At 49.1% G+C, this 22307-nt stretch overlaps 1 protein-coding gene across 1 annotated transcript in view; it reads left to right on the top strand.

The window, feature by feature from the left end:
* The window catches only part of ZBTB46 (zinc finger and BTB domain containing 46), a 96502-nt gene that overhangs the window by 54182 nt on the left and 20013 nt on the right, over nt 1-22307 (top strand). Inside the window, exons 4-5 of the mRNA XM_040331299.1 lie at nt 12735-13025; nt 21983-22158. Coding sequence (XP_040187233.1) covers nt 12735-13025; nt 21983-22158 — 467 coding nt within the window. The remainder of the gene's footprint in view (nt 1-12734; nt 13026-21982; nt 22159-22307) is intronic.

Raw genomic sequence — 22307 nt, 5'->3', positions numbered from 1 at the left:
TCCACTGAATACATTAGGTGAGAGGAGGGGGGAGGGGATCATCACCTGTCTCTCCAGAGCTCTCACTTTGTTATGGTTCAAAGAGCACCTAGACATCCCATTGTAATGACAGCAACACGGTATTATGGTATCATATTTACACCAACCACATTTTACCCCAAGAAATCTATAAACCACCCTGTGCCCGTGTTTCTGTAGGATCTGATGGCAGTTTTTTTATTTTTTTTTATAAATGCTCTCCTTCAGGAACGCCACAGATGTGTTTGCTGGAAAAAAAAAGTACGATCACTTGTATTAAAATAAAGCCAATCTCTTTTAGATCTTCCAACAACTATATAGTGTGTCAGGGCCTACTTGATTAGATACAGATTTGATGGGATAGTTTAGATTTTCACACATCAGTCTTAATAAATCAAATGATAAATGTACAATCAGATTGTGATGTGTGTAGACATATTTAAAAAAAAAAAAACATCCAATTTGTGTGTTTTATTCTTGAATCCACCCTAAAAATTCCATCAAAAACCATTGAGAAATTGCACACAATTGCCCTTTATTCTCATGGATGCAGCCAGAATATTTTAACAGACTATCGGTAAATTATTAACATGTGATGGCACCTGGCTGGTAAGGGGGAGGTTGGGTATTTTTGGCGGTAAAGACTCTAGTTCCCTAGATATTGGAACAATGCTAAAGGTGTCTGAATGCCACCAAAGCGCATATCCCGGTAAGATACAAAAAACAATGATGGAGAAAAGGGAGAAGACCAATGTATGAATGGGTCATTTAACGACTCGTCCCCCGCCATATTTTTACTTTTAATGTTTTTTTATTGCATACATAAAAGACCATACAAATAAAAATAAAGGTGTGTGTGTGATAAAAAATAAAAATAAAATAGATACCGTATATACTCGAGTATAAGCCGACCCAAATAGAAGCCGAGGCACCTAATTTTACCCCAAAAAACTGGGAAAACGTATTGACTCGACTATAAGCCTAGGGTGTCCATCTGCATGCCTCACTGTGCCCATGACTACACTTATGTTTAAAGGGGAGGTTCACCCTAAAAATGACTTTCTAGTATTACATTGGCCCCCCACATTACAATACAATTATGCCTATTATGTTTTTTTGTATGCTGTACATACCTTAGGAACAGCTAATTCACCCGTGGTTTCCGGGTTACGAGTCCCGCGGGAGTGGGCGTTCCTAACATGCTGGTGATTGACGTGATGACCAAAAACGAGCTCCCCCCGTCGCGTAAGCTGCGTCACGATTGCCGAAAGGAGCCGAACGGCGGTGCGCAGGCGCAGTATAGCGTCGACTCGCCGTTCGGCTCCTTTGCGCCAATCGTGACGCAGCTTACGCGACGGGGGGAGCTCGTTTTTTGTCATCACATGAATCACCAGCATGTTAGGAACGCCCACTCCCGCGGGACTCGCAACCAGGAAGCCACGGGTGAATTAGCTGTTCCTAAGGTATGTACAGCATACAAAAAAACATAATAGGCATAATTGTATTGTAATGTGGGGGGCCAATGTAATACTAGAAAGTCATTTTTAGGGTGAACCTCCCCTTTAACATGGGAGTATATAGAAGGGGTGCCCGGCTTTGAAAAATCGGTGCTCCCCGGCCTTAGGTCCCCAAAGTCCGGGAGATTATTCGCAAAAAGGTGACTCGAATATAAACCGAGGGGGGGCATTTTCAGCACCAAAAAAAGTGCTGAAAACCTTGGCTTATACTCGAGTATATATGGTATATAGATTACAGGTTACAGATCCAGCTGTGAAGACCAACATAATAGCCCAGCAATACACTAACACAATAAGCTAAAGTACCTCTACACTTGGGTTCTCCAGGAGGTATCCCTCTGATTCAAAGTGTTACATGTCTCTTCTCCATATCTGGTAGACATGCCCCAAGGCAACCCGGTTCTGGACATTGGTATACGCCATGATCAGGTCAGTCTTGAACATTTCCCTCTTAACACCTAGGAGCCCCTGTTGCCTAAACCAAACCCGACCCTCTCTGCTACCCAAAGGAAGCAGGTGGGATTTGTGTGTCCTGGCGGGCCACCAAATGCTGGCCACAGCCTGGAAACAACCTTTTCTCGACTTTTCTGAGGTTCAGCAAAGGCTATTGGGGTCCATGGTCCATGGAGAAGCTCACTTCTATACTTAAAGACTCTCACGCTAAGTTTCTAAAGGCTTGGGAACCCTGTATGTCCTATAATGCCCACCTGAACTTTGCTCTCGGGTTGGTGTTCAATATCGTCATCGTTCAGCACTTCAGCTGCTGGCCCACATGGGACCACATATATTACAGAAACACACACATTGTACATTATATGCTACTATAATAAAGTTGATTATACGATTTTACAAGCATTTTAACTCCGTTCACACTGGGGAATCCTGACAGGCAGGGAGAGAGAGGGGGAGAGAAGACATCACATTACATGGTAAGACCTACCCTGAAAATAAGCCCTACTGTGTCTTTTGTTGCCAAAATTAATATAAGACCTGGGCTTATTTTCGGGGGAAAACGCGGTAGCTCATGGGTCATGATCCACAATGGCCGGAGAGACGGGAAGGCTTCTTCAAAGATCTAGCAAAAGTGAGCTTGGCCACTAAGATAACGAATATTAATCATTGAATAGCTTGAGACATTTTCTCAAGTGGTTTATTCAGCAAGGCCTCACTCGGAGATTGCAAAATAGAGACTCCGGTCACCCGCCTCAAGAGGAGCAAAAACTTTTATTGCAGAAACCCAGAAGTCCCACGAGATATGCTGGAACCCCTGCCTGACTTTGATTGGTCGGAGAAATTTTGGAAGCTCTTGGCATCCTTGTACTTGGTAGCAGTTGCCCTGTTTTCGTCAGCTCATCACTTGGATTGGTCAACCTGTTTGAGATAAAAAAAACAAAAAACAACCAATCTAGGTTTGGGGCACATTGTTGCACAACGCGGTTTTCATCCGTTGAGGCGAGTTCATTCATTTGTAATAGGCTGTAGACATGGGTGTCCGCAGAACTTTTTTCAGGGGTGGCATAATTTTAAGGTCACCCATGCTCCGCCCCCTTTCGACAATGTCATGAGAGGGATGGGCTTAGCTGCGACTCGCAAGTATTTTTTTTTTAAAGGTGAAACAGCAGACTTTTTTCTTGGCATGTGCTATGTACAGGGTGCAGATTCCAGGCGTGTGCTATGTACAGGGTGCAGAATCCAGGTGTGTACAACCCATGTGCACGCCTATGGCGGACACCTTACTGATCCCTGATTCCAGGGGGGGAGGGCGCTTACCCCCCCTTGCTCCTACCTGCAGACGCCCATGGCTGTAGAACAACTCAAGGCAACAACAACAAAAAAATAGACCCTTCTCTATAGTTTAAAACTCAGCCCACCACAATGCACAGGGAATTGGCGTATTTGTATTGTTTTTGGATGCAGCTAGCAATGAACGGCAATGGAGATTTGTAACGCACATACACCGCGCATCACCATAACTTCCACAGAGATGGGACAGCAAATTGCAAAGGTTCTCAACGGCGTTGACCAGTTTTCAGTACAGGCACATGTCATGTCACCATTATCTGCTATAGCCGCCCTTAAGCTGAATAGACAATAGCACTGATCCTAGAAAATATAAACATTGAACCCCCCCTCGCCTTTCCACATTCCTGTTACAGAGCGCTCCCATCCCACAGACCTTATCTATCCCATCCCAACCCCCACCTCCCCCTTTCCCCGTACTCCCACACACTGCTCTCACATTCCCCACCGGAGCGAGAAATCCCCCCACACCTGCTCGTATATTATCCGCCCAACCGATCACCCAGAACCCTTTGCTGCACTCAGACTCCCACAGGCCGATGCCGTCAGTATGGCGCCCAGAGACCAAAGAACATGGGCAGAAAAGATTGTATGTTATATGTAGATATAGCATGGTGCATTTTGTGCATTTTGCTAAATCCTGCCGCCTTAACCTCCGCAACATCTCCAGAATTCGACCCTTCCTGACTAATGACTACCGTATTTATTGGGGTATAGCGCGCTCCGGCGTATAGCGCGCACCCCCAAAGTTGCCCCCGAAATTCCTGTGGAAAAAAGATTTTCGTACTTACAGTTTTGCGTCCATCGGCGGCCTCGTCGGGTCCGGCGTCTGTCTGCGGCTTCGGGTGTCCTCTTCGTCGGGTCCGGCGTCCTTCTCCCCGCTCGTTTCCCGCTTTCCCGTGCCGAGTTTGAATACTTCGCCGGCATATACCGAGCGCAGTACACTCGTGTATAGTCGGGCAGTCTCGGCTACACTCGCGCTCACGTCCTGTACGTCCGTGCGAGAGGAGCCGAGACTGCCCGACTATACACGAGTGTACTGCGCTCGGTATATGCCGGCGCAGTATTTAAACTCGGCGCGGGTATCGGCGTATATCGCGCACCCACGATTTTGCCCTGATTTTCAGGGCAAAAAAGTGCACGGTATACGCCGATAAATACGGTAATTATTTCTCGCCTTGACTACTGCAACTCTCTCCTTGATGGCCTACCCTTACGCAGGCTATCCCCCCATTCAGTCTATTATGAATTCCGCTGCTAGACTAATACACCTCACTAACCGATCAGTGACTGCTGCTCCTCTCTGCCAATCCATTCACTGGCTTCCCCTACCGACCTCATCTGCAGATATCATCCCCTCCGCTCCTCCCATGACCTCCTGCTCTCTAGCTCCCTTGTTACCTCCTCCCATGCTCGCCTTCAGGACTTCTCCAGAGCCTCTCCCATCCTCTGGAATTCCCTGCCCCAGTATGTCCGATATTTATTTATTATCTGTACATGACATGTAAAGTGTGCAGAGAAGTATGTCCAGAAGCTTTAAGTAAGGCTGAGGTCCCTATTGTGAAAGAGGAAGACTGAGGCTTCTGATGTGGAATGGAGGGGCTGAGGCCTCCGATGTGGAATGGAGGGGCTGAGGCCTCCGGTGTGGAATGGAGGGGCTGAGGCATCCGGTGTGGAATGGAGGGGCTGAGGCATCCGGTGTGGAATGGAGGGGCTGAGGCCTCTGGTGTGGAATGGAGGGGCTGAGGCCTCTGGTGTGGAATGGAGGGGCTGAGGCCTCTGGTGTGGAATGGAGGGGCTGAGGCCTCTGGTGTGGAATGGAGGGGCTGAGGCCTCTGGTGTGGAATGGAGGGGCTGAGGCCTCCGGTGTGGAATGGAGGGGCTGAGGCCTCCGATGTGGAATGGAGGGGCTGAGGCCTCCGATGTGGAATGGAGGGGCTGAGGCCTCCGATGTGGAATGGAGGGGCTGAGGCCTCCGATGTGGAATGGAGGGGCTGAGGCCTCTGGTGTGGAATGGAGGGGCTGAGGCCTCCGGTGTGGAATGGAGGGGCTGAGGCCTCCGATGTGGAATGGAGGGGCTGAGGCCTCCGATGTGGAATGGAGGGGCTGAGGCCCCTTGCCGTGGAATGGAGGGGCTGAAGCCCCTGACGTGGAAGGGAGGGGCTGAGGCCCCTGACGTGGAAGGGAGGGGCTGAGGCCCCTGACGTGGAAGGGAGGGGCTGAGGCCCCTGCCGTGGAAGGGAGGGGCTGAGGCCCCTGACGTGGAATGGAGGGGCTGAGGTCCCTGACGTGGAATGGAGGGGCTGAGGTCCCTGACGTGGAATGGAGGGGCTGAGGTCCCTGACGTGGAATGGAGGGGCTGAGGCCCCTTGCCGTGGAATGAAGGGGCTGAGGCCCCTTGCCGTGGAATGAAGGGGCTGAGGCCCCTTGCCGTGGAATGGAGGGGCTGAGGCCCCTTGCCGTGGAATGGAGGGGCTGAGGCCCGTGACGTGGAATGGAGGGGCTGAGGCCCGTGACGTGGAATGGAGGGGCTGAGGCCCCTGACGTGGAATGGAGGGGCTGAGAGACGCGGCTGTATCACCTAACCCTTATATGTGTATTCCTAGCCGCACTCCCACAATCCTCTCCTCTCATCCTCCGCAAATCCGCTTAATCTTCTAATTGCCCACCTCGTCTTTAGCTGGGAATTACCCGTCCAGCCCTCCACACCCTCTGATTACCCACCTCGCGCCTTCTTCCAGACCGATCACACACCACCTTGCGCCCCCCCCATAGACACACTATTAATATCTGCTGCCCTTAGGGATGCTCCCTGCTGTGATTATAACTGTCCTAATTATTGGGTTGGATTTGTGACAAGCCCCAGAATCCCATATAAACAGCGAGCGCTATTTTCAGACATTTCTCATTACGGCTGAAGCAAACTTTGTTTTAAAAAGTCCTCGCTCACCAGGAAACTTTTTTTTTTTTTAAAGGGTACCTGTCACGCCTACCCTGCTGAGATGGAAAGAGAAGTTACTTTTCCCGTTGTTATTAGAAGAAAACGCCATCGTCGCCATATCTGCTGCCCTTAGGGGGTACGCCAGAGCCGCCGCTATAATTATCCTAATAATCGGGGAGGATTTGTAACGAGCCCCCAGAATCCGATATAAACAGGCGCTCGCTTTTTTAGACGTTTCTCATTAAGGGCCAAAGTCGTCTTTGAAAAGTCGCCCGCCTGGAAACTTTTTTATTAAAGAGGACCGGTCACCCATGCGGAGTGTAGAAAACCTCCCTTATGTCTGAGATGGAAGGAGAAAGCGCTCAAGGGGCCAGATCCACAGAAAAATATGCCGGCGTATATACTGATACGCCGCCGTATTTTCAAATTTGGCGCGTCGTATCTTTAGTTTGAATCCTCAAACCAAGATACGACGGCTTCTGGCTTCAATCCGACAGGCATACGGCTTCGTACGCCTTCGGATCGTAGGTCTAATACTTCGGCGCCCGCTGGGTGGAGTTTGCGTCATTTTCCGTGTCGGGTATGCTAATTAGCTGTTTTACGGCGATCCACGAAGGTACGTGCGTTCGTCGCATTCTCTTACGTCGTCGCTAGTCGGCTTTTCCCGTCGCAAAGTTACGGCTGCTATTTCATGGCTTATATTTAGACTAGCCATGTTAAAGTATGGCCGTCGCTCCCGCGTCGAATTTCAAATTGTTTTTTTTTTGCGCAAGTCGTCTGGGAATACGAAAGGATGTAACGCACGTCGCCGTTCAAAAAATTACATCGGGGCGACGTCATTTCGCGCAAAGCACGGCGGGAAATTTCAAAACGGAGCATGCGCGGGAACACGCCTAATTTAAATGATACACTCCCCATTTGAATTAGGCGGGCTTGCGCCGGACGGATTTACGCTACGCCGCCGCAAGTTTACAGGCAAGTGCTTTGTGAATCAAGCACTTGCCCGTAAAACTTGCGGCGGTGTAACATAAATGACATACGTTACGCCGCCGCAAATGTATGTAAATCTGGCCCAAGGTTTTTTAGGTGAAGGACGTCCTGCCATGCCGCCATATCTGCTGCCCTACAGGATGCTCTACTGTCATTAGTGGATTGGGCTTGTTATGAGCCCCAGACATCCGTATAAACACTGTGCAATATTTTTAGAAATGTCCTATCGCAGCTAAAGTAAACTTTGTTCAAAAACTCTTTTCTTACCAAGGAACTTTTTTTTTAAAGGGGACCTGTCACCTATACACCCTGCATGTAATGTCCTTACGGTCGAAACTCGTAGGGGGTACAAGACGCCTGACAGGGGTGAGGCAGCTTATACAACATGCAAGTTTGTTTCCTTCAGCCACGGGGTTAAAGGAAAGAAAGTTGCTTGATTCCCCCATCAACATAGTCAATGGTGATGGGGACATCCCTCCTGCAGAGCCATTGGCCCGGATTCTCAAAGGAGTTACGCCGGCGTATCTCCAGATACGCCGTCGTAACTCTGAGTGCGGCCCGTCGCAACTCGGCACCTGATTCATAGAATCAGATACGCCTCACAGTTGCCTAGATACAAGCGGCGTAAGTCTCCTACGCCGTTGTATCTTAGGGTGCATATTTACGCTGGCCGCTAGGTGGCGCTTCCGTATATTTCCGCGTCAAATATACTAATTAGCTAGATACGCCGATTCACGAACGTACGTGCGCCCGGCGTATCAAGATACGTCGTTTACGTAAGACATACGCCGGCGTAAAGTTACCCCTCATAAAGCAGGGGTAAGTCATGTTAGGTATGGACGTCGGAAACGTACGAACAGCGTCGTTGTTTACGTCGTTTGCGTAAGTCGTCCGTGAATGGGGCTGGACGTAAGTTACATTCATGTTGACTAGGCATTGAGCGGGCGTAATTTAATTAGAAAATTTGACGCGATACTGAGCATTCGCGCACATGCGCCGTTCGAAAAAAGCGTCATTTACGTGGGGTCATGAATAGTTTACATAAAACACGCCCCCCTGTTCCTCATTTGATTTAGGCGCGCTTACGCCGGCACATTTACGCTACGCCGATGTAACTTTGGACGCAAGTGCTTTGTGAATACAGCACTTGCCTCTCTAAGTTGCGGCGGCGTAGCGTAACTACGATACGCTACGCCCGCTTACATTTACGCCGCCCTACGAGAATCTGGCCCATAGTGTTTTTTTTGTGTTTTTTTTTTTGTTGTGCGTTTTTTTTTTATTGGTTTTCGGAAAAAGTTGTACAATACAATGGCGGGTTTCCACACCGTCAAATTTCAATCACTGTCTGCAGCTATAGCTGCTGGCAGTGATCACATACAATTAAAAAAAAAAAAACCTATAAACCTAGCCTGCTCATACATGGAACGGAATTCCCATCCGCCTACAGCCAGCTTCCCTGCAAAGTAACTATGCTTTGCATAGTCGCCCATTATGTGCCACTTACCTGCAGAAGAAGGCCGCAATGTCAGCGATGTCCCCTCTCTCTCATCGCGTCCATCTTCAACCCCTCTTCCTTCTGGGGGCCGTGGACGCCAGCTCTGCTATTGGCCGGAGTCGCGTGACGTCACTCCCGCGTATGCGCCAGGGAGCCGCCCGGTTATGGCGCGGGCACTATAGTAATGGCACGGATCGTGCCCTTCCTTTAATGCGCATGCGCCGATCATGACAGCGCTGGCTTCTAAGGCGAATATCTCCTAAACCGTGGAGATTTAGGAGATATTTTGAGTACCTACAGGTAAGCCTTATTCTAGGTTCTTAGCTGTGGGTTCGGAAAATCGTTCCCCGCACTGTCATGGATTAGGATACTGGTTCTTTATACTCTCTGGTTTACGTTTTTTGTATATGTATCCCTGGTCATTATTAAAACCTGTATTGCATTATGTTTATTGGCCCTTTAATGGTAGCAGTAGGATGAGTCTGCCTTCCCTGAGCTCTGTCTGATGTATCATATGCCGCGTGCTTGCACCGTTAATGGGCCCGGACTCTTCTATAATTCATGCATGAACTGACGTGACCGGACCTGAGCTCCAGTTAACTGTTTGCTTTCCATCTATAGCGCCTGCAGAATGGCTGTGGTGTCTGGGGGCCCCCTTATAGCCTACTGCAGTCTAGTCGCTGGGGGAACTACAACTCCCAGCGCTGCCAAGATTAAAGTATATGGAAACAGATATGTCTTAGATCTGGTTGAAGGACCCACTGCTTTCTAAAGTCGACCAATCTAATGACACAACCGCCTTTACCTCCACCCATCACCTGGCCATACGACTTACAACCTAAGGCCCAGATTCTCGTAGAATGGCGTAAAACTGGGCGGGCGTAACGTATCTGATTTACGTTACGCCGCCGCAAGTTTTTCAGGCAAGTGCTTTATTCACAAAGCACTTGCGTGTAAAGTTGCGGCAGCGTAACGTAAATCACCCGGCGGAATTCAAATTCGGCGGGTAGGGGGACGTAAATTTATAAATTTCGAAGGCGGGAATGACGCCCATACTTAACATTGGTTGCGCCTCATATACCCAGGGGCAACTTTACGCCGGGACAAGCCTAACGCAAACGTCGTAACTTTACTGCGTCGGCCACGCGTACGTTCGGGAATTCGCGTATCTAGCTAATTTGCATACTCGACGGGGAAAACGACGGAGGCGACACCTAGCGGACAAAAAAAAAATTTCATTTAAGATCCGACGGGGTAAGAGACTTACGCCTGTCGGATCTAATGGATATCTATGCGTAACTGATTCTAAGAATCAGGCGCATAGATACGACGGCCCAGATTAGGACTTACGACGGCGTACATGGCGCTGCGCCGTCAAAAGCCCTTTGAGAATCTGGGCCTAAATGTCCAATCTGTTCATTCTCCTTTTAGATCAGCCAAAGCCCTAAATAAGCCATCAGCTCAGGTTGAACTGTATGTAGTCAGGTAGGCTTTCATATTATGTAATTCAGGGATCTCCAAACTACGGCCCTTCCACTGTTGTGGAACTACACGTCCCATGAGGCACTGTAAAACTCTGACATTCACAGACGTGACTAGGCATGATGGGAATTGTAGTTTCTGTACAACTGGATGGTTTCTCTGTCCCGAAGAAAAGTATCCCCACAACATGATGCTGCCACCACCATGTTTCACAGTGGGGATGGTGTGTTCAGGGTGATGTGCAGTGTTAGTTTTCCGCCACACATAGCGTTTTGCTTTTAGGCCAAAAAGTTAAAATTTGATCTCATCTGACCAGAGCACCTTCTTCCACAATCCACATGTTTGCTGTGTCCCCTCCCCCACATGGCTTCTCGCAAACTGCAAACGGGACTTCTTATGTCTTTCTTTCAACAATGTCTTCCATAAAGGGCAGATTGTGGAGAACACGACTAATAGTTGTCCTGTGGACAGATTCTCCCACCTGAGCTGTGGATCTCTGCAGCTCCTCCAGAGTTTCCATGGGCCTCTGATTAATGCTCTCCTTGCCCGGCCGGTCAGTTTAGGTGGACGGCCATGTCTTGGTAGGTTTGCAGTTGTGCCATACTCTTTCCATTTTCCGATGATGAATTGAACAGAGTTCCGTAAGATCTTCAAAGCTTGGGAGATTTTTTTTATAACCTAACCCTGCTTTATACTTCTCCACAACTTTATCCCTGACCTTTCTGGTGTGTCCCTTGGCCTTCATGACGCTGTTTGTTCACCAATGTTCTCTAACAAACCTCTGAGGGCTACACAGAACAGCCGTATTTATACCGAGATTCAATTACACACAGGTGGACTCGATTTACGAATTAGGTGACTTCTGAATGCAATTGGTTCCACTAGATCTTAGTTAGATTTTAGGTAGAGAGTAAAGGGGGCTGAATACAAATGTACGCCACACTTTTTACATATTTATTTGTAAAAAATAGTGAAAACCATTTATCAAGATAAAAAAAAAGTTCTTAGTGGTAAATATCGGCCTTTCCATATATAATTAACTTGATGCAAGTTCTAATACGTCCCAAGTTGTATAAATTGTTCAATGTACCTCTCTACAGCAAACCTTCCTCCGGGAAAAAGACCATTACTGTTCAGGTCGAAACGCGTCTGGCTTTTTTCACAGTCTCAAAATGTTTTAATGTAACGCTGTGAATAAGGATGAGCTCTGGCGTGTTCGCATAGAACACGTGCAGAGCCCGCCAGGAAGTGTGCACGGCGCTGCGCTAATCACAGCCAGGGAGACATTTCACGATCCCTGCAGCCGAGCATCGGGACAATGTCTCCCTGGCTGTGATTAGCACAGCGCCATGCACACTTCCTGGCGGGCTCTGCACGTGTTCTATGCGAACAAGCGAGAGCTCATCCTTAGCTGTGAATATCTGTGTAGCCAGTACACCTTTTTGAATTCAGAATATGACATTGTAATTACAGTATATCAATAAAGAGCCTTTTCTTTTTTATATACCGTATTTATTGGCATATACCGCGCACCGGCGTATAGCGCGCACCCCAAGCTGAGAAGGGAAGTCTAGGGATGAAACTTACATTTTGGATGTCTTGCCCGGCGTCCATCGGCGGCCTTGTCCGGCATCCGTCTGCGGCCTTGCGCGGGGTCCGTCCAGCCTTGTCGGTGTCCGTCTGCTGTCTTGCCCGGCGTCCATCGGCGGCCTTGTCTGGCGTCCGTCTGCGGCCTTGCATGGGGTCCGTCCAGCCTTGTCGGTGTCCGTCTGCTGTCTTGCCCGGCGTCCATCGGCGGCCTTGTCTGGCGTCCGTCTGCGGCCTTGCATGGGGTCCGTCCAGCCTTGTCGGTGTCCATCTGCTGTCTTGCCCGGCGGCCTTGTCCGGCGTCCGTCTGCGGCCTTGCGCGGGGTACGTCGAGCCTTGTGGGTGTCTGTCTGCGGGGTTGCAGCGTCGTGTGTTTGAATTTGGCACGCTGTGCAGAGACGGATTTCCTCCGCACTCGGCTTCACTCAGCTTCTCTCGGCTCCTCTCGCGTGGCTGCTGGCGGAGCCGAGCGTGGCCGAGTGCGCAGTACACTCGGCTCGGACAATGTCGGAGACATCGGGGATCGGCGTATAACGCGCACCCGCGATTTTCCCCTGATTTTAAGGGGAAAAAAGTGCGCGTTATACGCCGATAAATACGATACCTACTTCATTTATTCTTTGACTTACCATATGGCTGTTACACAAAAGCCCCTTGGGAGAATTTCCCTATATTATATAACATTATATACATTGCCCTTGCAAACCAAGAACCGCGCCATTGCCCTAAACTTTACATATATTGATTTGCAATAGAAAGAGATCAGCCTGTTCTATCTGATTGGCCACCATGGGAACACAGACATTCGTTGTTACTTTTATGTATTTGCTTCCTTTTTTTTTATTGTATTTTTTCATTGTCCTCCCTTCCCCCTTCTAACATGTCTGTCCTTCTTCTCTTTTAGGTGACGACGTGACGGTGATCGAGCCAGGCAGTTCGGACAGCCGGGAGGAACGGGTAGACTTGTACTCGCAGGGCGAGGAGTCCCTTCAAGGCGGAGAGGGCAGCTATATTACCCACACGCTGGGGCTGGAGAAGGACGACTCTCACCCGCAGGTCACCAGCATCTCCAACATCTCCAACCTGCGCAGCGCCCTCCTGAGCAAGAACAGCCTGCTGTCCCTCAAGGCCGATCTGGGGGAGGAGAGCTCGCTGCTGTTTGAATACCTGCCCAAAGGTACCCACTCGCTCTCTCGTAAGTCCCTCTCTTTGTTTATTTATTTATTATTTTGTTCCTGTGATAGTTGACAACCTGCTAAGGGCCAATCACAAGAGCCTGTTAACCACTTCCGGACCGCCGCACGACTACCGTATTTATCGGCGTATAACGCGCACCCCAAGCTTAGAAGGGAAGTTTATGGAAAAAAAACCCTTACATTTTGAATGCTCGTCGGTGCAGCCTTGTCGGTGTCCATCTGCTGTCTTGCCCGGCGTCCATCGGCGGCCTTGTCCGGCGTCCGTCTGCGGCCTTGCGCAGAGTCCATCCAGCCTTGTGGGTGTCCATCTGCGGCTTTGGAGGTGTCCATCTGCACCTTGCCCAAGGTTGCAGCATTGTGTATTTTTGAGTTTGGCGCCTCAGCCGAGCTGTACCGAGCCGGATTTCCTGTGTGTTCGGCTCCTCTCGGCTTCTCTCGCGGTACCGCCCCTTGGCCCGGTTCGTATGACGGACACCACAGCGGTCCAATGGCGGGACATAAAGGCTAGGAGGCGGGACAGGGCGTGACTGCGGGCGGAGCAGAGCGTGGCCGAGCCTAGCCGAGTGCGCAGTACACTCGGCTTGGCTCGGTCTATGTTGGCCGCGCTCAGAGACAGCGGGGATCGGCGTATAACGCACACCCACGATTTTCCCCTGATTTCAAGGGGAAAAAAGTGCGCGTTATACGCTGATAAATACGGTATATAATATACGTTGGCATTTTGAAGAGGGAGATCTCGGTAATGGCAGCAGCTAGCTACCATAACCCAGGTATCCATCTCTTCGGGCGGCGGTCCGGTTTGCGATAATGGTGGTCTCTGCGGCGGTTTTCGCGAGATCACTGCTATCGGGTGTGGGAGAGAGCCCTGACCGCTCTCCCGCTCCCTCCGCCGTTAACCAGGGCAGTCGGTAGCGGCAGAGGCGATCGCGTCCTCTCCCCTGCTTGGTATGAATACGAGTGAGGGCAAGATGGCCCTCACCCGTCTCCATACCATTGCAGGGCAGAAGCGACGTTAAAACGTCACTTCCGCCCATAGCTCTTAAAGGGCCATTTTTTTATTTTTTTTGGTCATTTTTACAAATGACACATTTTTTTATTTAATTTTTTATTGCATTTTAGTCTAAATATGAGATCTGATGTCTTTTTAACCCCAGATCTTATATTTAAGAGGACCTGTCATGCTTTTTTTTTTTTTATTACAAGGGATGTTTACATTCCTTGTAATATGAATAAATGTGATCCAAATAATTTTTTTGTAAAAATAAATAAAATAAAATAAATAAGAAAAAAAAAAATATATTTTTTAAAGTGCCCCGTCCCGACGAGCTCGCGCACAGAAGGGAACTCATATATTAGCAGCGCCCGCATATGAAAAAGGTGTTCAAACCACATGTGAGGTATCGCCGCGATCGTTGGACCTAGAGCAATAATTCTAGCCCTAGACCTCCTCTGTAACTCAAAACATGCAACCTGTAGATTTTTATTAAACATCGCCTATGGAGATTTTTAAGGGTAAAAGTTGACGCCATTCCACGAGCGGGCGCAATTTTGAAGCGTGACATGTCGGGTATCAATTTACTCGGCGTAACATTATCTTTCACAATATAAAAAAAAATGTGGCTAACTTTACTGTTGTCTTATTTTTTTAATTCAAAAAAAGTATATTTTTTCCCAAAAAAAGTGCGCCTGTAAGACCGCTGCGCAAATACAGTAAAACCAAAAAGTATTGCAATGACCGCCATTTAATTCTCTAGGGTGTTAGACAAAAAAAAAAGTTTAATGTTTGGGGGTTCCAAGTAAATTTTCTAGCAAAAAAAAAACACGTGTTTTTAACTTGTAAACACCACATCTGAAAAAGAGGCTCGGTCCTTAAGTGGTTAACATCTGCTTCTGTTTGCAGCAAAGGTGGAAGTGAGAGCTGGTCGCTCACCATTGGCTGTAACTGTTAATCATTGGATACGATATAAAAAGCAGTTCTGATTTTGTATTGCATGTTGTCTCTGTATTGTGTTTTATTGTTCTCGCCCCGGACTCGCAGGGTTAACCCAGCCCCATCCTATTTGGGGAAACGGCCACTTCCTTTTAGAACGCGTCGAGATTTTTAGGGGATGTGAAATTGACTCTTTTCCCGTCTCCTCTTCCTTTATGTTAAAGGGGAAGCGACTCTCATATCCCTTTTGTCCCAGCTATATAAAGGGAAGTGTAATCCCTCCCAACTGCCTCTGCTGTAGGCCCAACCGTCTCCGTCTCTATATCCCCGGGAGTTCCTCTTTCAGGTCTGATGTATATAGATCTATAAGTGTACAATATAACCACCAAGCTTTTATATCGCTCATAGGCAGGGGCGGACTGACAACTCATGGGGCCCCCGGGCAATAGAAGATTATGGGGCCCCCCGGGCTTACAGATGGCCACCACGCCAGGAGGCGGGGCAGCTATAAACTCGGGATTTTCACATCAAAAGCATGTCGGTTTCGGACATATCAGGGACAGATGTAAAAAAAACATAGATTTTTACATACTGTCCCTGGTTTTACTGAGCCTGGCAACCCTGATGGGGCCCCCTAGTGGCATGGGGCCCTCGGGCAGTGCCAGAGTGACTCAATGGTCAGTCCGCCCCTGACCACGTGTAATAATGTACAGGGTTGGTCGAGCAGAAAATGAAATGGACCAAACATTAGATATTGTTTCATGGAAAGAAAGGCATGATGGGATTTGTAGTTTCACCACAGCTGGAGTGCCGAGGTGCCCCATGAGTTGTCAGTCCGCCCCTGCACGTGGTATGGTACTGCCGCGAGCAGTGAGGTAAAGGCTAAAGGCTTCTTCTCAGTTTATTATTTATTTTTGTTCATATGTTCTGTTGATGCTGTGGTGTGACTTTAACATATATTTACAGATGTATACAACTGTTGGACCCCTTTCATACTGGGGCGGTTTTCAGGTGCTTTACAGCTGGAAATTGCCTCTGCTAAACACTGGAAAACCGCCTCTAATTCATTGCAGTGTGACTTTTCACACAGGCGGTGCGCTTGTGGGACATTCCGAAAAGTCCTGCAAGCAGCAGCTTTGGGGCGGGTTTGGAGCGCTGTATTTAGCACTCCCAAAACACTCTGCCCAATGGAATGAATGGGCAGCGCTTTCAAAGCGCACTGAAAAGCGATTTCAAAACGCAGCAAAACTGGAGTTTTTCACCCTTTAAAATCGCCCTGATAGCGGCCGAAAAACGGCGCTTAAACAGCTAGTGCTAACAGATGGTGCTTTCAGTGTGAAAGCAGTCTTAATATACAGGCCCACTTTGCTGGCTGGCCAGACCAAGTGTGGGGGGAATATTATCTTGAGTATTTAGGTGCAGGTCTGTGGAATGTGGTCAGTGTTTATGTTCGGGGCTGTGGAATGTGGTCAGTGTTTGGTTGCATGGGTCGTGGTATGTGGTCAGTATTTAGGTGTAGGGTCGTGGAATGTGGTCAGTATTTAGGTGTTGGGTCGTGGTATGTGGTCAGTATTTATTGAGGTGCAAAGCTGTGGATTGTGGTCAGTGTTTAGGAGCGGGGCTGTGAAATGCGGTCAGTGTTTGGTTGCAGGGGTCGTGGTATGTGGTCAGTATTTAGGTGTAGGGTCGTGGTATGTGGTCAGTATTTAGGTGTTGGGTCGTGGTATGTGGTCAGTATTTATTTAGTTGCAAGGCTGTGGATTGTGGTCAGTGTTTAGGAGCGGGGCTGTGGAATGCGGTCAGTGTTTGGTTGCAGGGTTCGTGGTATGTGGTCAGTATTTAGGTGTAGGGTCGTGGTATGTGGTCAGTTTTTAGGTGTAGGGTCGTGGTATGTGGTCAGTGTTTGGGTACGGGGCCATGGAATATGGTGAGTGTTTGGTTGCAGGGGTCGTGGTATGTGGTCAGTATTTAGGTGCTGGGCAGTGGATTGTGGTCATTGTTTAGGTTTCGGGGCCGTGGATTGTGGTCATTGTTTAGGTTTCGGGGCCGTGGATTGTGGTCATTGTTTAGGTTCGGGTTCGTGGATTGTAGTCATTGTTTAGGTGCAGGGCTGTGGAGTGTGGTCATTGTTTAGGTTTGGGGCAGTGGCTTGTGGTTATTATTTAGGTTCGGGGCCATGGATTGTAGTGATTGTTTAGGTGCAGGGCTGTGGAGTGTCTTTATTGTTTAGGTTTGGGGCTGTGGAGTCTGGTCATTGTTTAGGTTTGGGGCCGTGGACTGTCTTTATTGCTTAGATTCTGGGCCGTGGATTGTAGTCATTGTTTAGGTGCAGGGCTGTGGAGTGTGGTCATAGTTTAGGTTTGGGGCCGTGGATTGTGGTTATTGTTTAGGTTTGGGGCCGTGGATTGTGGTTATTGTTTAGGTTTGGGGCCATGGATTGTGGTTATTGTTTAGGTTCAGGGCTGTGGAGTGTCTTTATTGTTTAGGTTTGGGGCTGTGGAGTCTGGTCAATGTTTAGGTTCGGGGCCATGGAGTGTCTTTATTGTTTAGGGTCTGGGCCATGGAGTGTGGTCATTGTTTAGGTTCGGGGCTGTGGTGTCTGGTCATTGTTTAGGTTCGGGGCCATGGTGTCTGGTCATTGTTTCGGTTCATGGGCCGTGGTGTCTGGTCATTGTTTCGGTTCATGGGCCGTGGTGTCTGGTCATTGTTTCGGTTCAGGGCCGTGGTGTCTGGTCATTGTTTTCGGTTCGGGGCCGTGGTGTCTGGTCATTGTTTTCGGTTCGGGGCCGTGGTGTCTGGTCATTGTTTTCGGTTCGGGGCCGTGGTGTCTGGTCATTGTTTTCGGTTCGGGACCGTGGAGTCTGGTCATTGTTTAGGTTCGGGGCCGTGGTGTCTAGTCATTGTTTAGGTTCGGGACTGTGGAGTCTGGTCATTGTTTAGGTTCGGGGCCGTGGTGTCTAGTCATTGTTTAGGTTCGGGGCCGTGGTGTCTGGTCATTGTTTTCGGTTCGGGGCCGTGGTGTCTGGTCACTGTTTTCGGTTCGGGACGGTGGAGTCTGGTCATTGTTTAGGTTCGGGGCCGTGGTGTCTAGTCATTGTTTAGGTTCGGGACTGTGGAGTCTGGTCATTGTTTAGGTTCGGGGCCGTGGAGTCAGGTCATTGTTTAGGCTCGGGGCCGTGGTGTCTTGTCATTGTTTAGGCTCGGGGCCGTGGTGTCTTGTCATTGTTTCGGTTCGGGGCCGTGGTGTCTGGTCATTGTTTAGGTTCGGGGCCGTGGTGTCTGGTCATTGTTTAGGTTCGGGGCCGTGGTGTCTGGTCATTGTTTAGGTTCGGGGCCGTGGTGTCTGGTCATTGTTTTGGTTCGGGGCCGTGGTGTCTGGTCATTGTTTTGGTTCGGGGCCGTGGTGTCTGGTCATTGTTTCGGTTCGGGGGCCGTGGTGTCTGGTCATTGTTTAGGTTCGGGACGTGGTGTCTGGTCATTGTTTAGGTTCGGGGCCGTGGTGTCTGGTCATTGTTTAGGTTCGGGGCCCTGGTGTCTGGTCATTGTTTAGGTTCGGGGCCGTGGTGTCTGGTCATTGTTTAGGTTCGGGGCCGTGGTGTCTGGTCATTGTTTTGGTTCGGGGCCGTGGTGTCTGGTCATTGTTTCGGTTCAGGGCTGTGGTGTCTGGTCATTGTTTAGGTTCGGGGCCGTGGTGTCTGGTCATTGTTTAGGTTCGGGGCCGTGGTGTCTGGTCATTGTTTAGGTTCGGGGCCGTGGTGTCTGGTCATTGTCAGTGGTCAGCAGAGATAAAACTCTCTAGGATTTGCGCACAGGTTGCCACCACTGACCCCCCTCTAAAAAATCTGTCTGACCCCAGAAGAAGCATGAAGACCATGAGTCCCATCTCCCCTAGCCGTACCCTTGTTGTAGGTCATTGGCTCTCAGCATAGAAGCCGGAGGAACAGCGAGCGGCGGCGGTGCATTTATCTCAGTCCTCTAAACACGGAGGCCTGGGCTCACTCCTGCTACCTGCAGTGCAAGGCTGCGCCTGGTCATGTGAGGACAGCGATTACAGCAGGCGTGGCAGCGGAGGAGGGAGGAGGGGGGGGGTGGGGGGGGTGTCTTGATGTATTATTAGTGATCTGATTCCAGACGGGGAGAATTAAAGGGTCAGCATGTGTCTGCAGCAGGTATTCTGAGCGGCACACATCTCCGTGCCAACCACCGAAATGTAGTGCCCAACCGTATATTATATCCAGGGACCCTTTCCTGCTGAGTGAGGGCACCTGAGCCCATGGGCAGGTCCGTGTGTCTGAGCGCCCTATTCAGACTACCAGCCTGGAAATAGAGAGATTTCTTACTGTCTTATAAATACTGCGTTCCTATTGGAGCACCCCAACCCAAATGGTTACACAGACATTTAAAAACATTTAAAGGAACGGTTTCCCTTTTAGAAGATTTAAAAAGTAATATCCAGTGTGATCCTCCCATCTCTGCTGTGCCATAGATCCTGCCGCCCTTTGACCCCAGCAGTCAGTGGGAGGGAGAGCATTGATTGATAAAGGGGCTGTAATAACTCCTCTCTAGCAGTCTCCTATAGCAACCTCTGACCATCTCCTGTAGTATTTCTGCAGTCTCTGACCATCTCATGTTGTATGTGTGCAGTCTCTGACCGTCTCCTGTAGTATGTCTGCAGTCTCTGACCATCTCCCGTAGGATTTCTGCAGTCTCTGACCATCTCCCGTAGTATTTCTGCAGTCTCTGACCATCTCTTGTAGTATGTCTATAGTCTATCACCATCTCCTGTAGTATTTCTGCAGTCTCTGACCATCTCCTGTAGTATTTCTGCAGTCTCTGACCATCTCTTGTAGTATGTCTATAGTCTATCACCATCTCCTGTAGTATTTCTGCAGTCTCTGACCATCTCCTGTAGTATTTCTGAAGTCTCTGACCATCTCATGTTGTATTTCTGCAGTCTCTGACCATCTCCTGTAGTATGTCTGCAGTCTTTGACCGTCTCCTGTAGTATTTCTGAAGTCTCTGACCGTCTCATGTAGTATATATGTAGTCTCTGACCATCTCCGTAGTATTTCTGCAGTCTCTGACCATCTCCCGTAGTATTTCTGCAGTCTCTGACCATCTCCAGTAGTATTTCTGCAGTCTCTGACCATCTCCCGTAGTATTTCTGCAGTCTCTGACCATCTCCCGTAGTATTTCTGCAGTCTCTGACCATCTCCCGTAGTATGTCTGCAGTCCTTGACCGTCTCCTGTAGTATTTCTGAAGTCTCTGACCATCTCCTGTACTGTGTCTGCAGTCTCTGACCATCTCCTGTAGTATTTCTGAAGTCTCTGACCATCTCTTCTAGTATTTCTGCCGTCTTTGACCATCTCCTGTAGTATGTCTGCAGTCTCTGACCGTCTCCTGTAGTATGTCTGCAGTCTCTGACCGTCTCCTGTAGTATTTCTGAAGTCTCTGACCGTCTCATGTAGTGTGTCTGCAGTCTCTGATCGTCTCATGTAGTATGTCTGCAGTCTCTGACCATCTCATGTAGTGTGTCTGCAGTCTCTGACCGTCTCATGTAGTATGTCTGCAGTCTCTGACCGTCTCATGTAGTGTGTCTGCAGTCTCTGACCATCTCATGTAGTGTGTCTGCAGTCTTTGACCATCTCATATAGTGTGTCTGCAGTCTCTGACCGTCTCATGTAGTGTGTCTGCAGTCTCTGACCGTCTCATGTAGTATGTCTGCAGTCTCTGACCGTCTCCTGTACTGTGTCTGCAGTCTCTGACCATCACCTGTAGTATTTCTGAAGTCTCTGACCATCTCCTGTAGTATTTCTGAAGTCTCTGACCATCTCCTGTAGTATTTCTGCAGTCTCTGACCATCTCCTGTAGTATTTCTGCAGTCTCTGATCATCTCTTGTAGTATGTCTATAGTCTATCACCATCTCCTGTAGTATGTCTGCAGTCTCTGACCATCTCCTGTAGTAACGTGTTTGCACAGTCTCTGACCATCTCCTGTATCATGTCTTCCGTCTAACCATCTCCTATAGTGTGTTTGCACAGTCTCTGACCATCTCCTGTAGTGTGTTTGCACAGTCTCTGACCATCTCCTGTAGTGTGTTTGCACAGTCTCTGACCATCTCCTGTAGTATTTCTGCAGTCTCTGACCATCTCCTGTAGTGTGTTTGCACAGTCTCTGACCATCTCCTGTAGTATTTCTGCAGTCTCTGACCATCTCCTGTAGTATGTTTGCACAGTCTCTGACCATCTCCTGTAGTGTGTTTGCACAGTCTCTGACCATCTCCTGTAGTGTGTTTGCACAGTCTCTGACCATCTCCTGTAGTGTGTTTGCACAGTCTCTGACCATCTCCTGTAGTATTTCTGCAGTCTCTGACCATCTCCTGTAGTGTGTTTGCACATTCTCTGACCATCTCCTGTAGTAACGTGTTTGCAGTCTCTGTGGACTCTGATGTAAGGGGGAACTCTGTGGACTCTGATGTAAGGGGGAACTCTGTGGACTCTTGCGTTAGGAGGGGGCTGTGGAGACCCCCTTACATCAGAGTTTTCCTTTATACCAGAGCCCCACATGCCTGTGTAAGGAGCCACAAATAACATTCTGTGTATGGTGCACTCTGTGTCTCAGAATAGAGAGGACCATATACAGATAATAGACAGGCATGTTGGGGGCCACAGTTGAGGGCCCCTTTATCTAGTAAGTTTGTTCTCACTGCTACAGAGCATAGGGAGGCTCCCAACGCCGCAGTTCTCCAGGCCTTGTGCCACGCCCCACCTCCGGCCTCTCTCTGATTGGTTTGAGATTGATGACTCCATTCAAGGATTGACTCCCTTCTATAAATCCACCCACTGAACGGCCACTCCCCCTGCAAGCCTGCTTTCATACTTGAGCTGCTGCAATGGCTCCTTTGCTCCTGAGTTTGGGGGGGGGGGGGTTTAGCAGCTGTATTATTCTCCTGAACCCCGCTGTTGTGTTATATATGGAAGCGACTTGCTGCCCGTGGTGACGACCTCTCTCCTCTCTATTTCAGTCAATGAATTCACCGTCATCCGTAAGAAGTTCAAGTGTCCGTACTGCAGCTTCTCCGCCATGCACCAATGCATCCTGAAGAGACACATGCGCTCTCACACGGGGGAGCGGCCCTATCCCTGTGAGATCTGCGGCAAGAAGTTCACCAGGAGGGAGCACATGAAGCGCCACACTTTGGTAAGAAGTGGTACTGCATACTTTCTTAGGTCATAGGTCACTTGATCCGGCTCTCTGTGTCAGCCAACACTGCTGCGGGGGAGAGGAGGGAACGCAGACAACGGCTAGTAAAGGCTGGAATGGTGACATCCCCCATAGGTCACTTGATC

This window comes from Rana temporaria, chromosome 12 (genome assembly GCF_905171775.1).
Source record: "Rana temporaria chromosome 12, aRanTem1.1, whole genome shotgun sequence".
NCBI classification, from domain to species: domain Eukaryota; kingdom Metazoa; phylum Chordata; class Amphibia; order Anura; family Ranidae; genus Rana; species Rana temporaria.
Note: the sequence above shows the minus strand (reverse complement) of the source record. Positions and strands in the feature narration are given on the sequence as shown.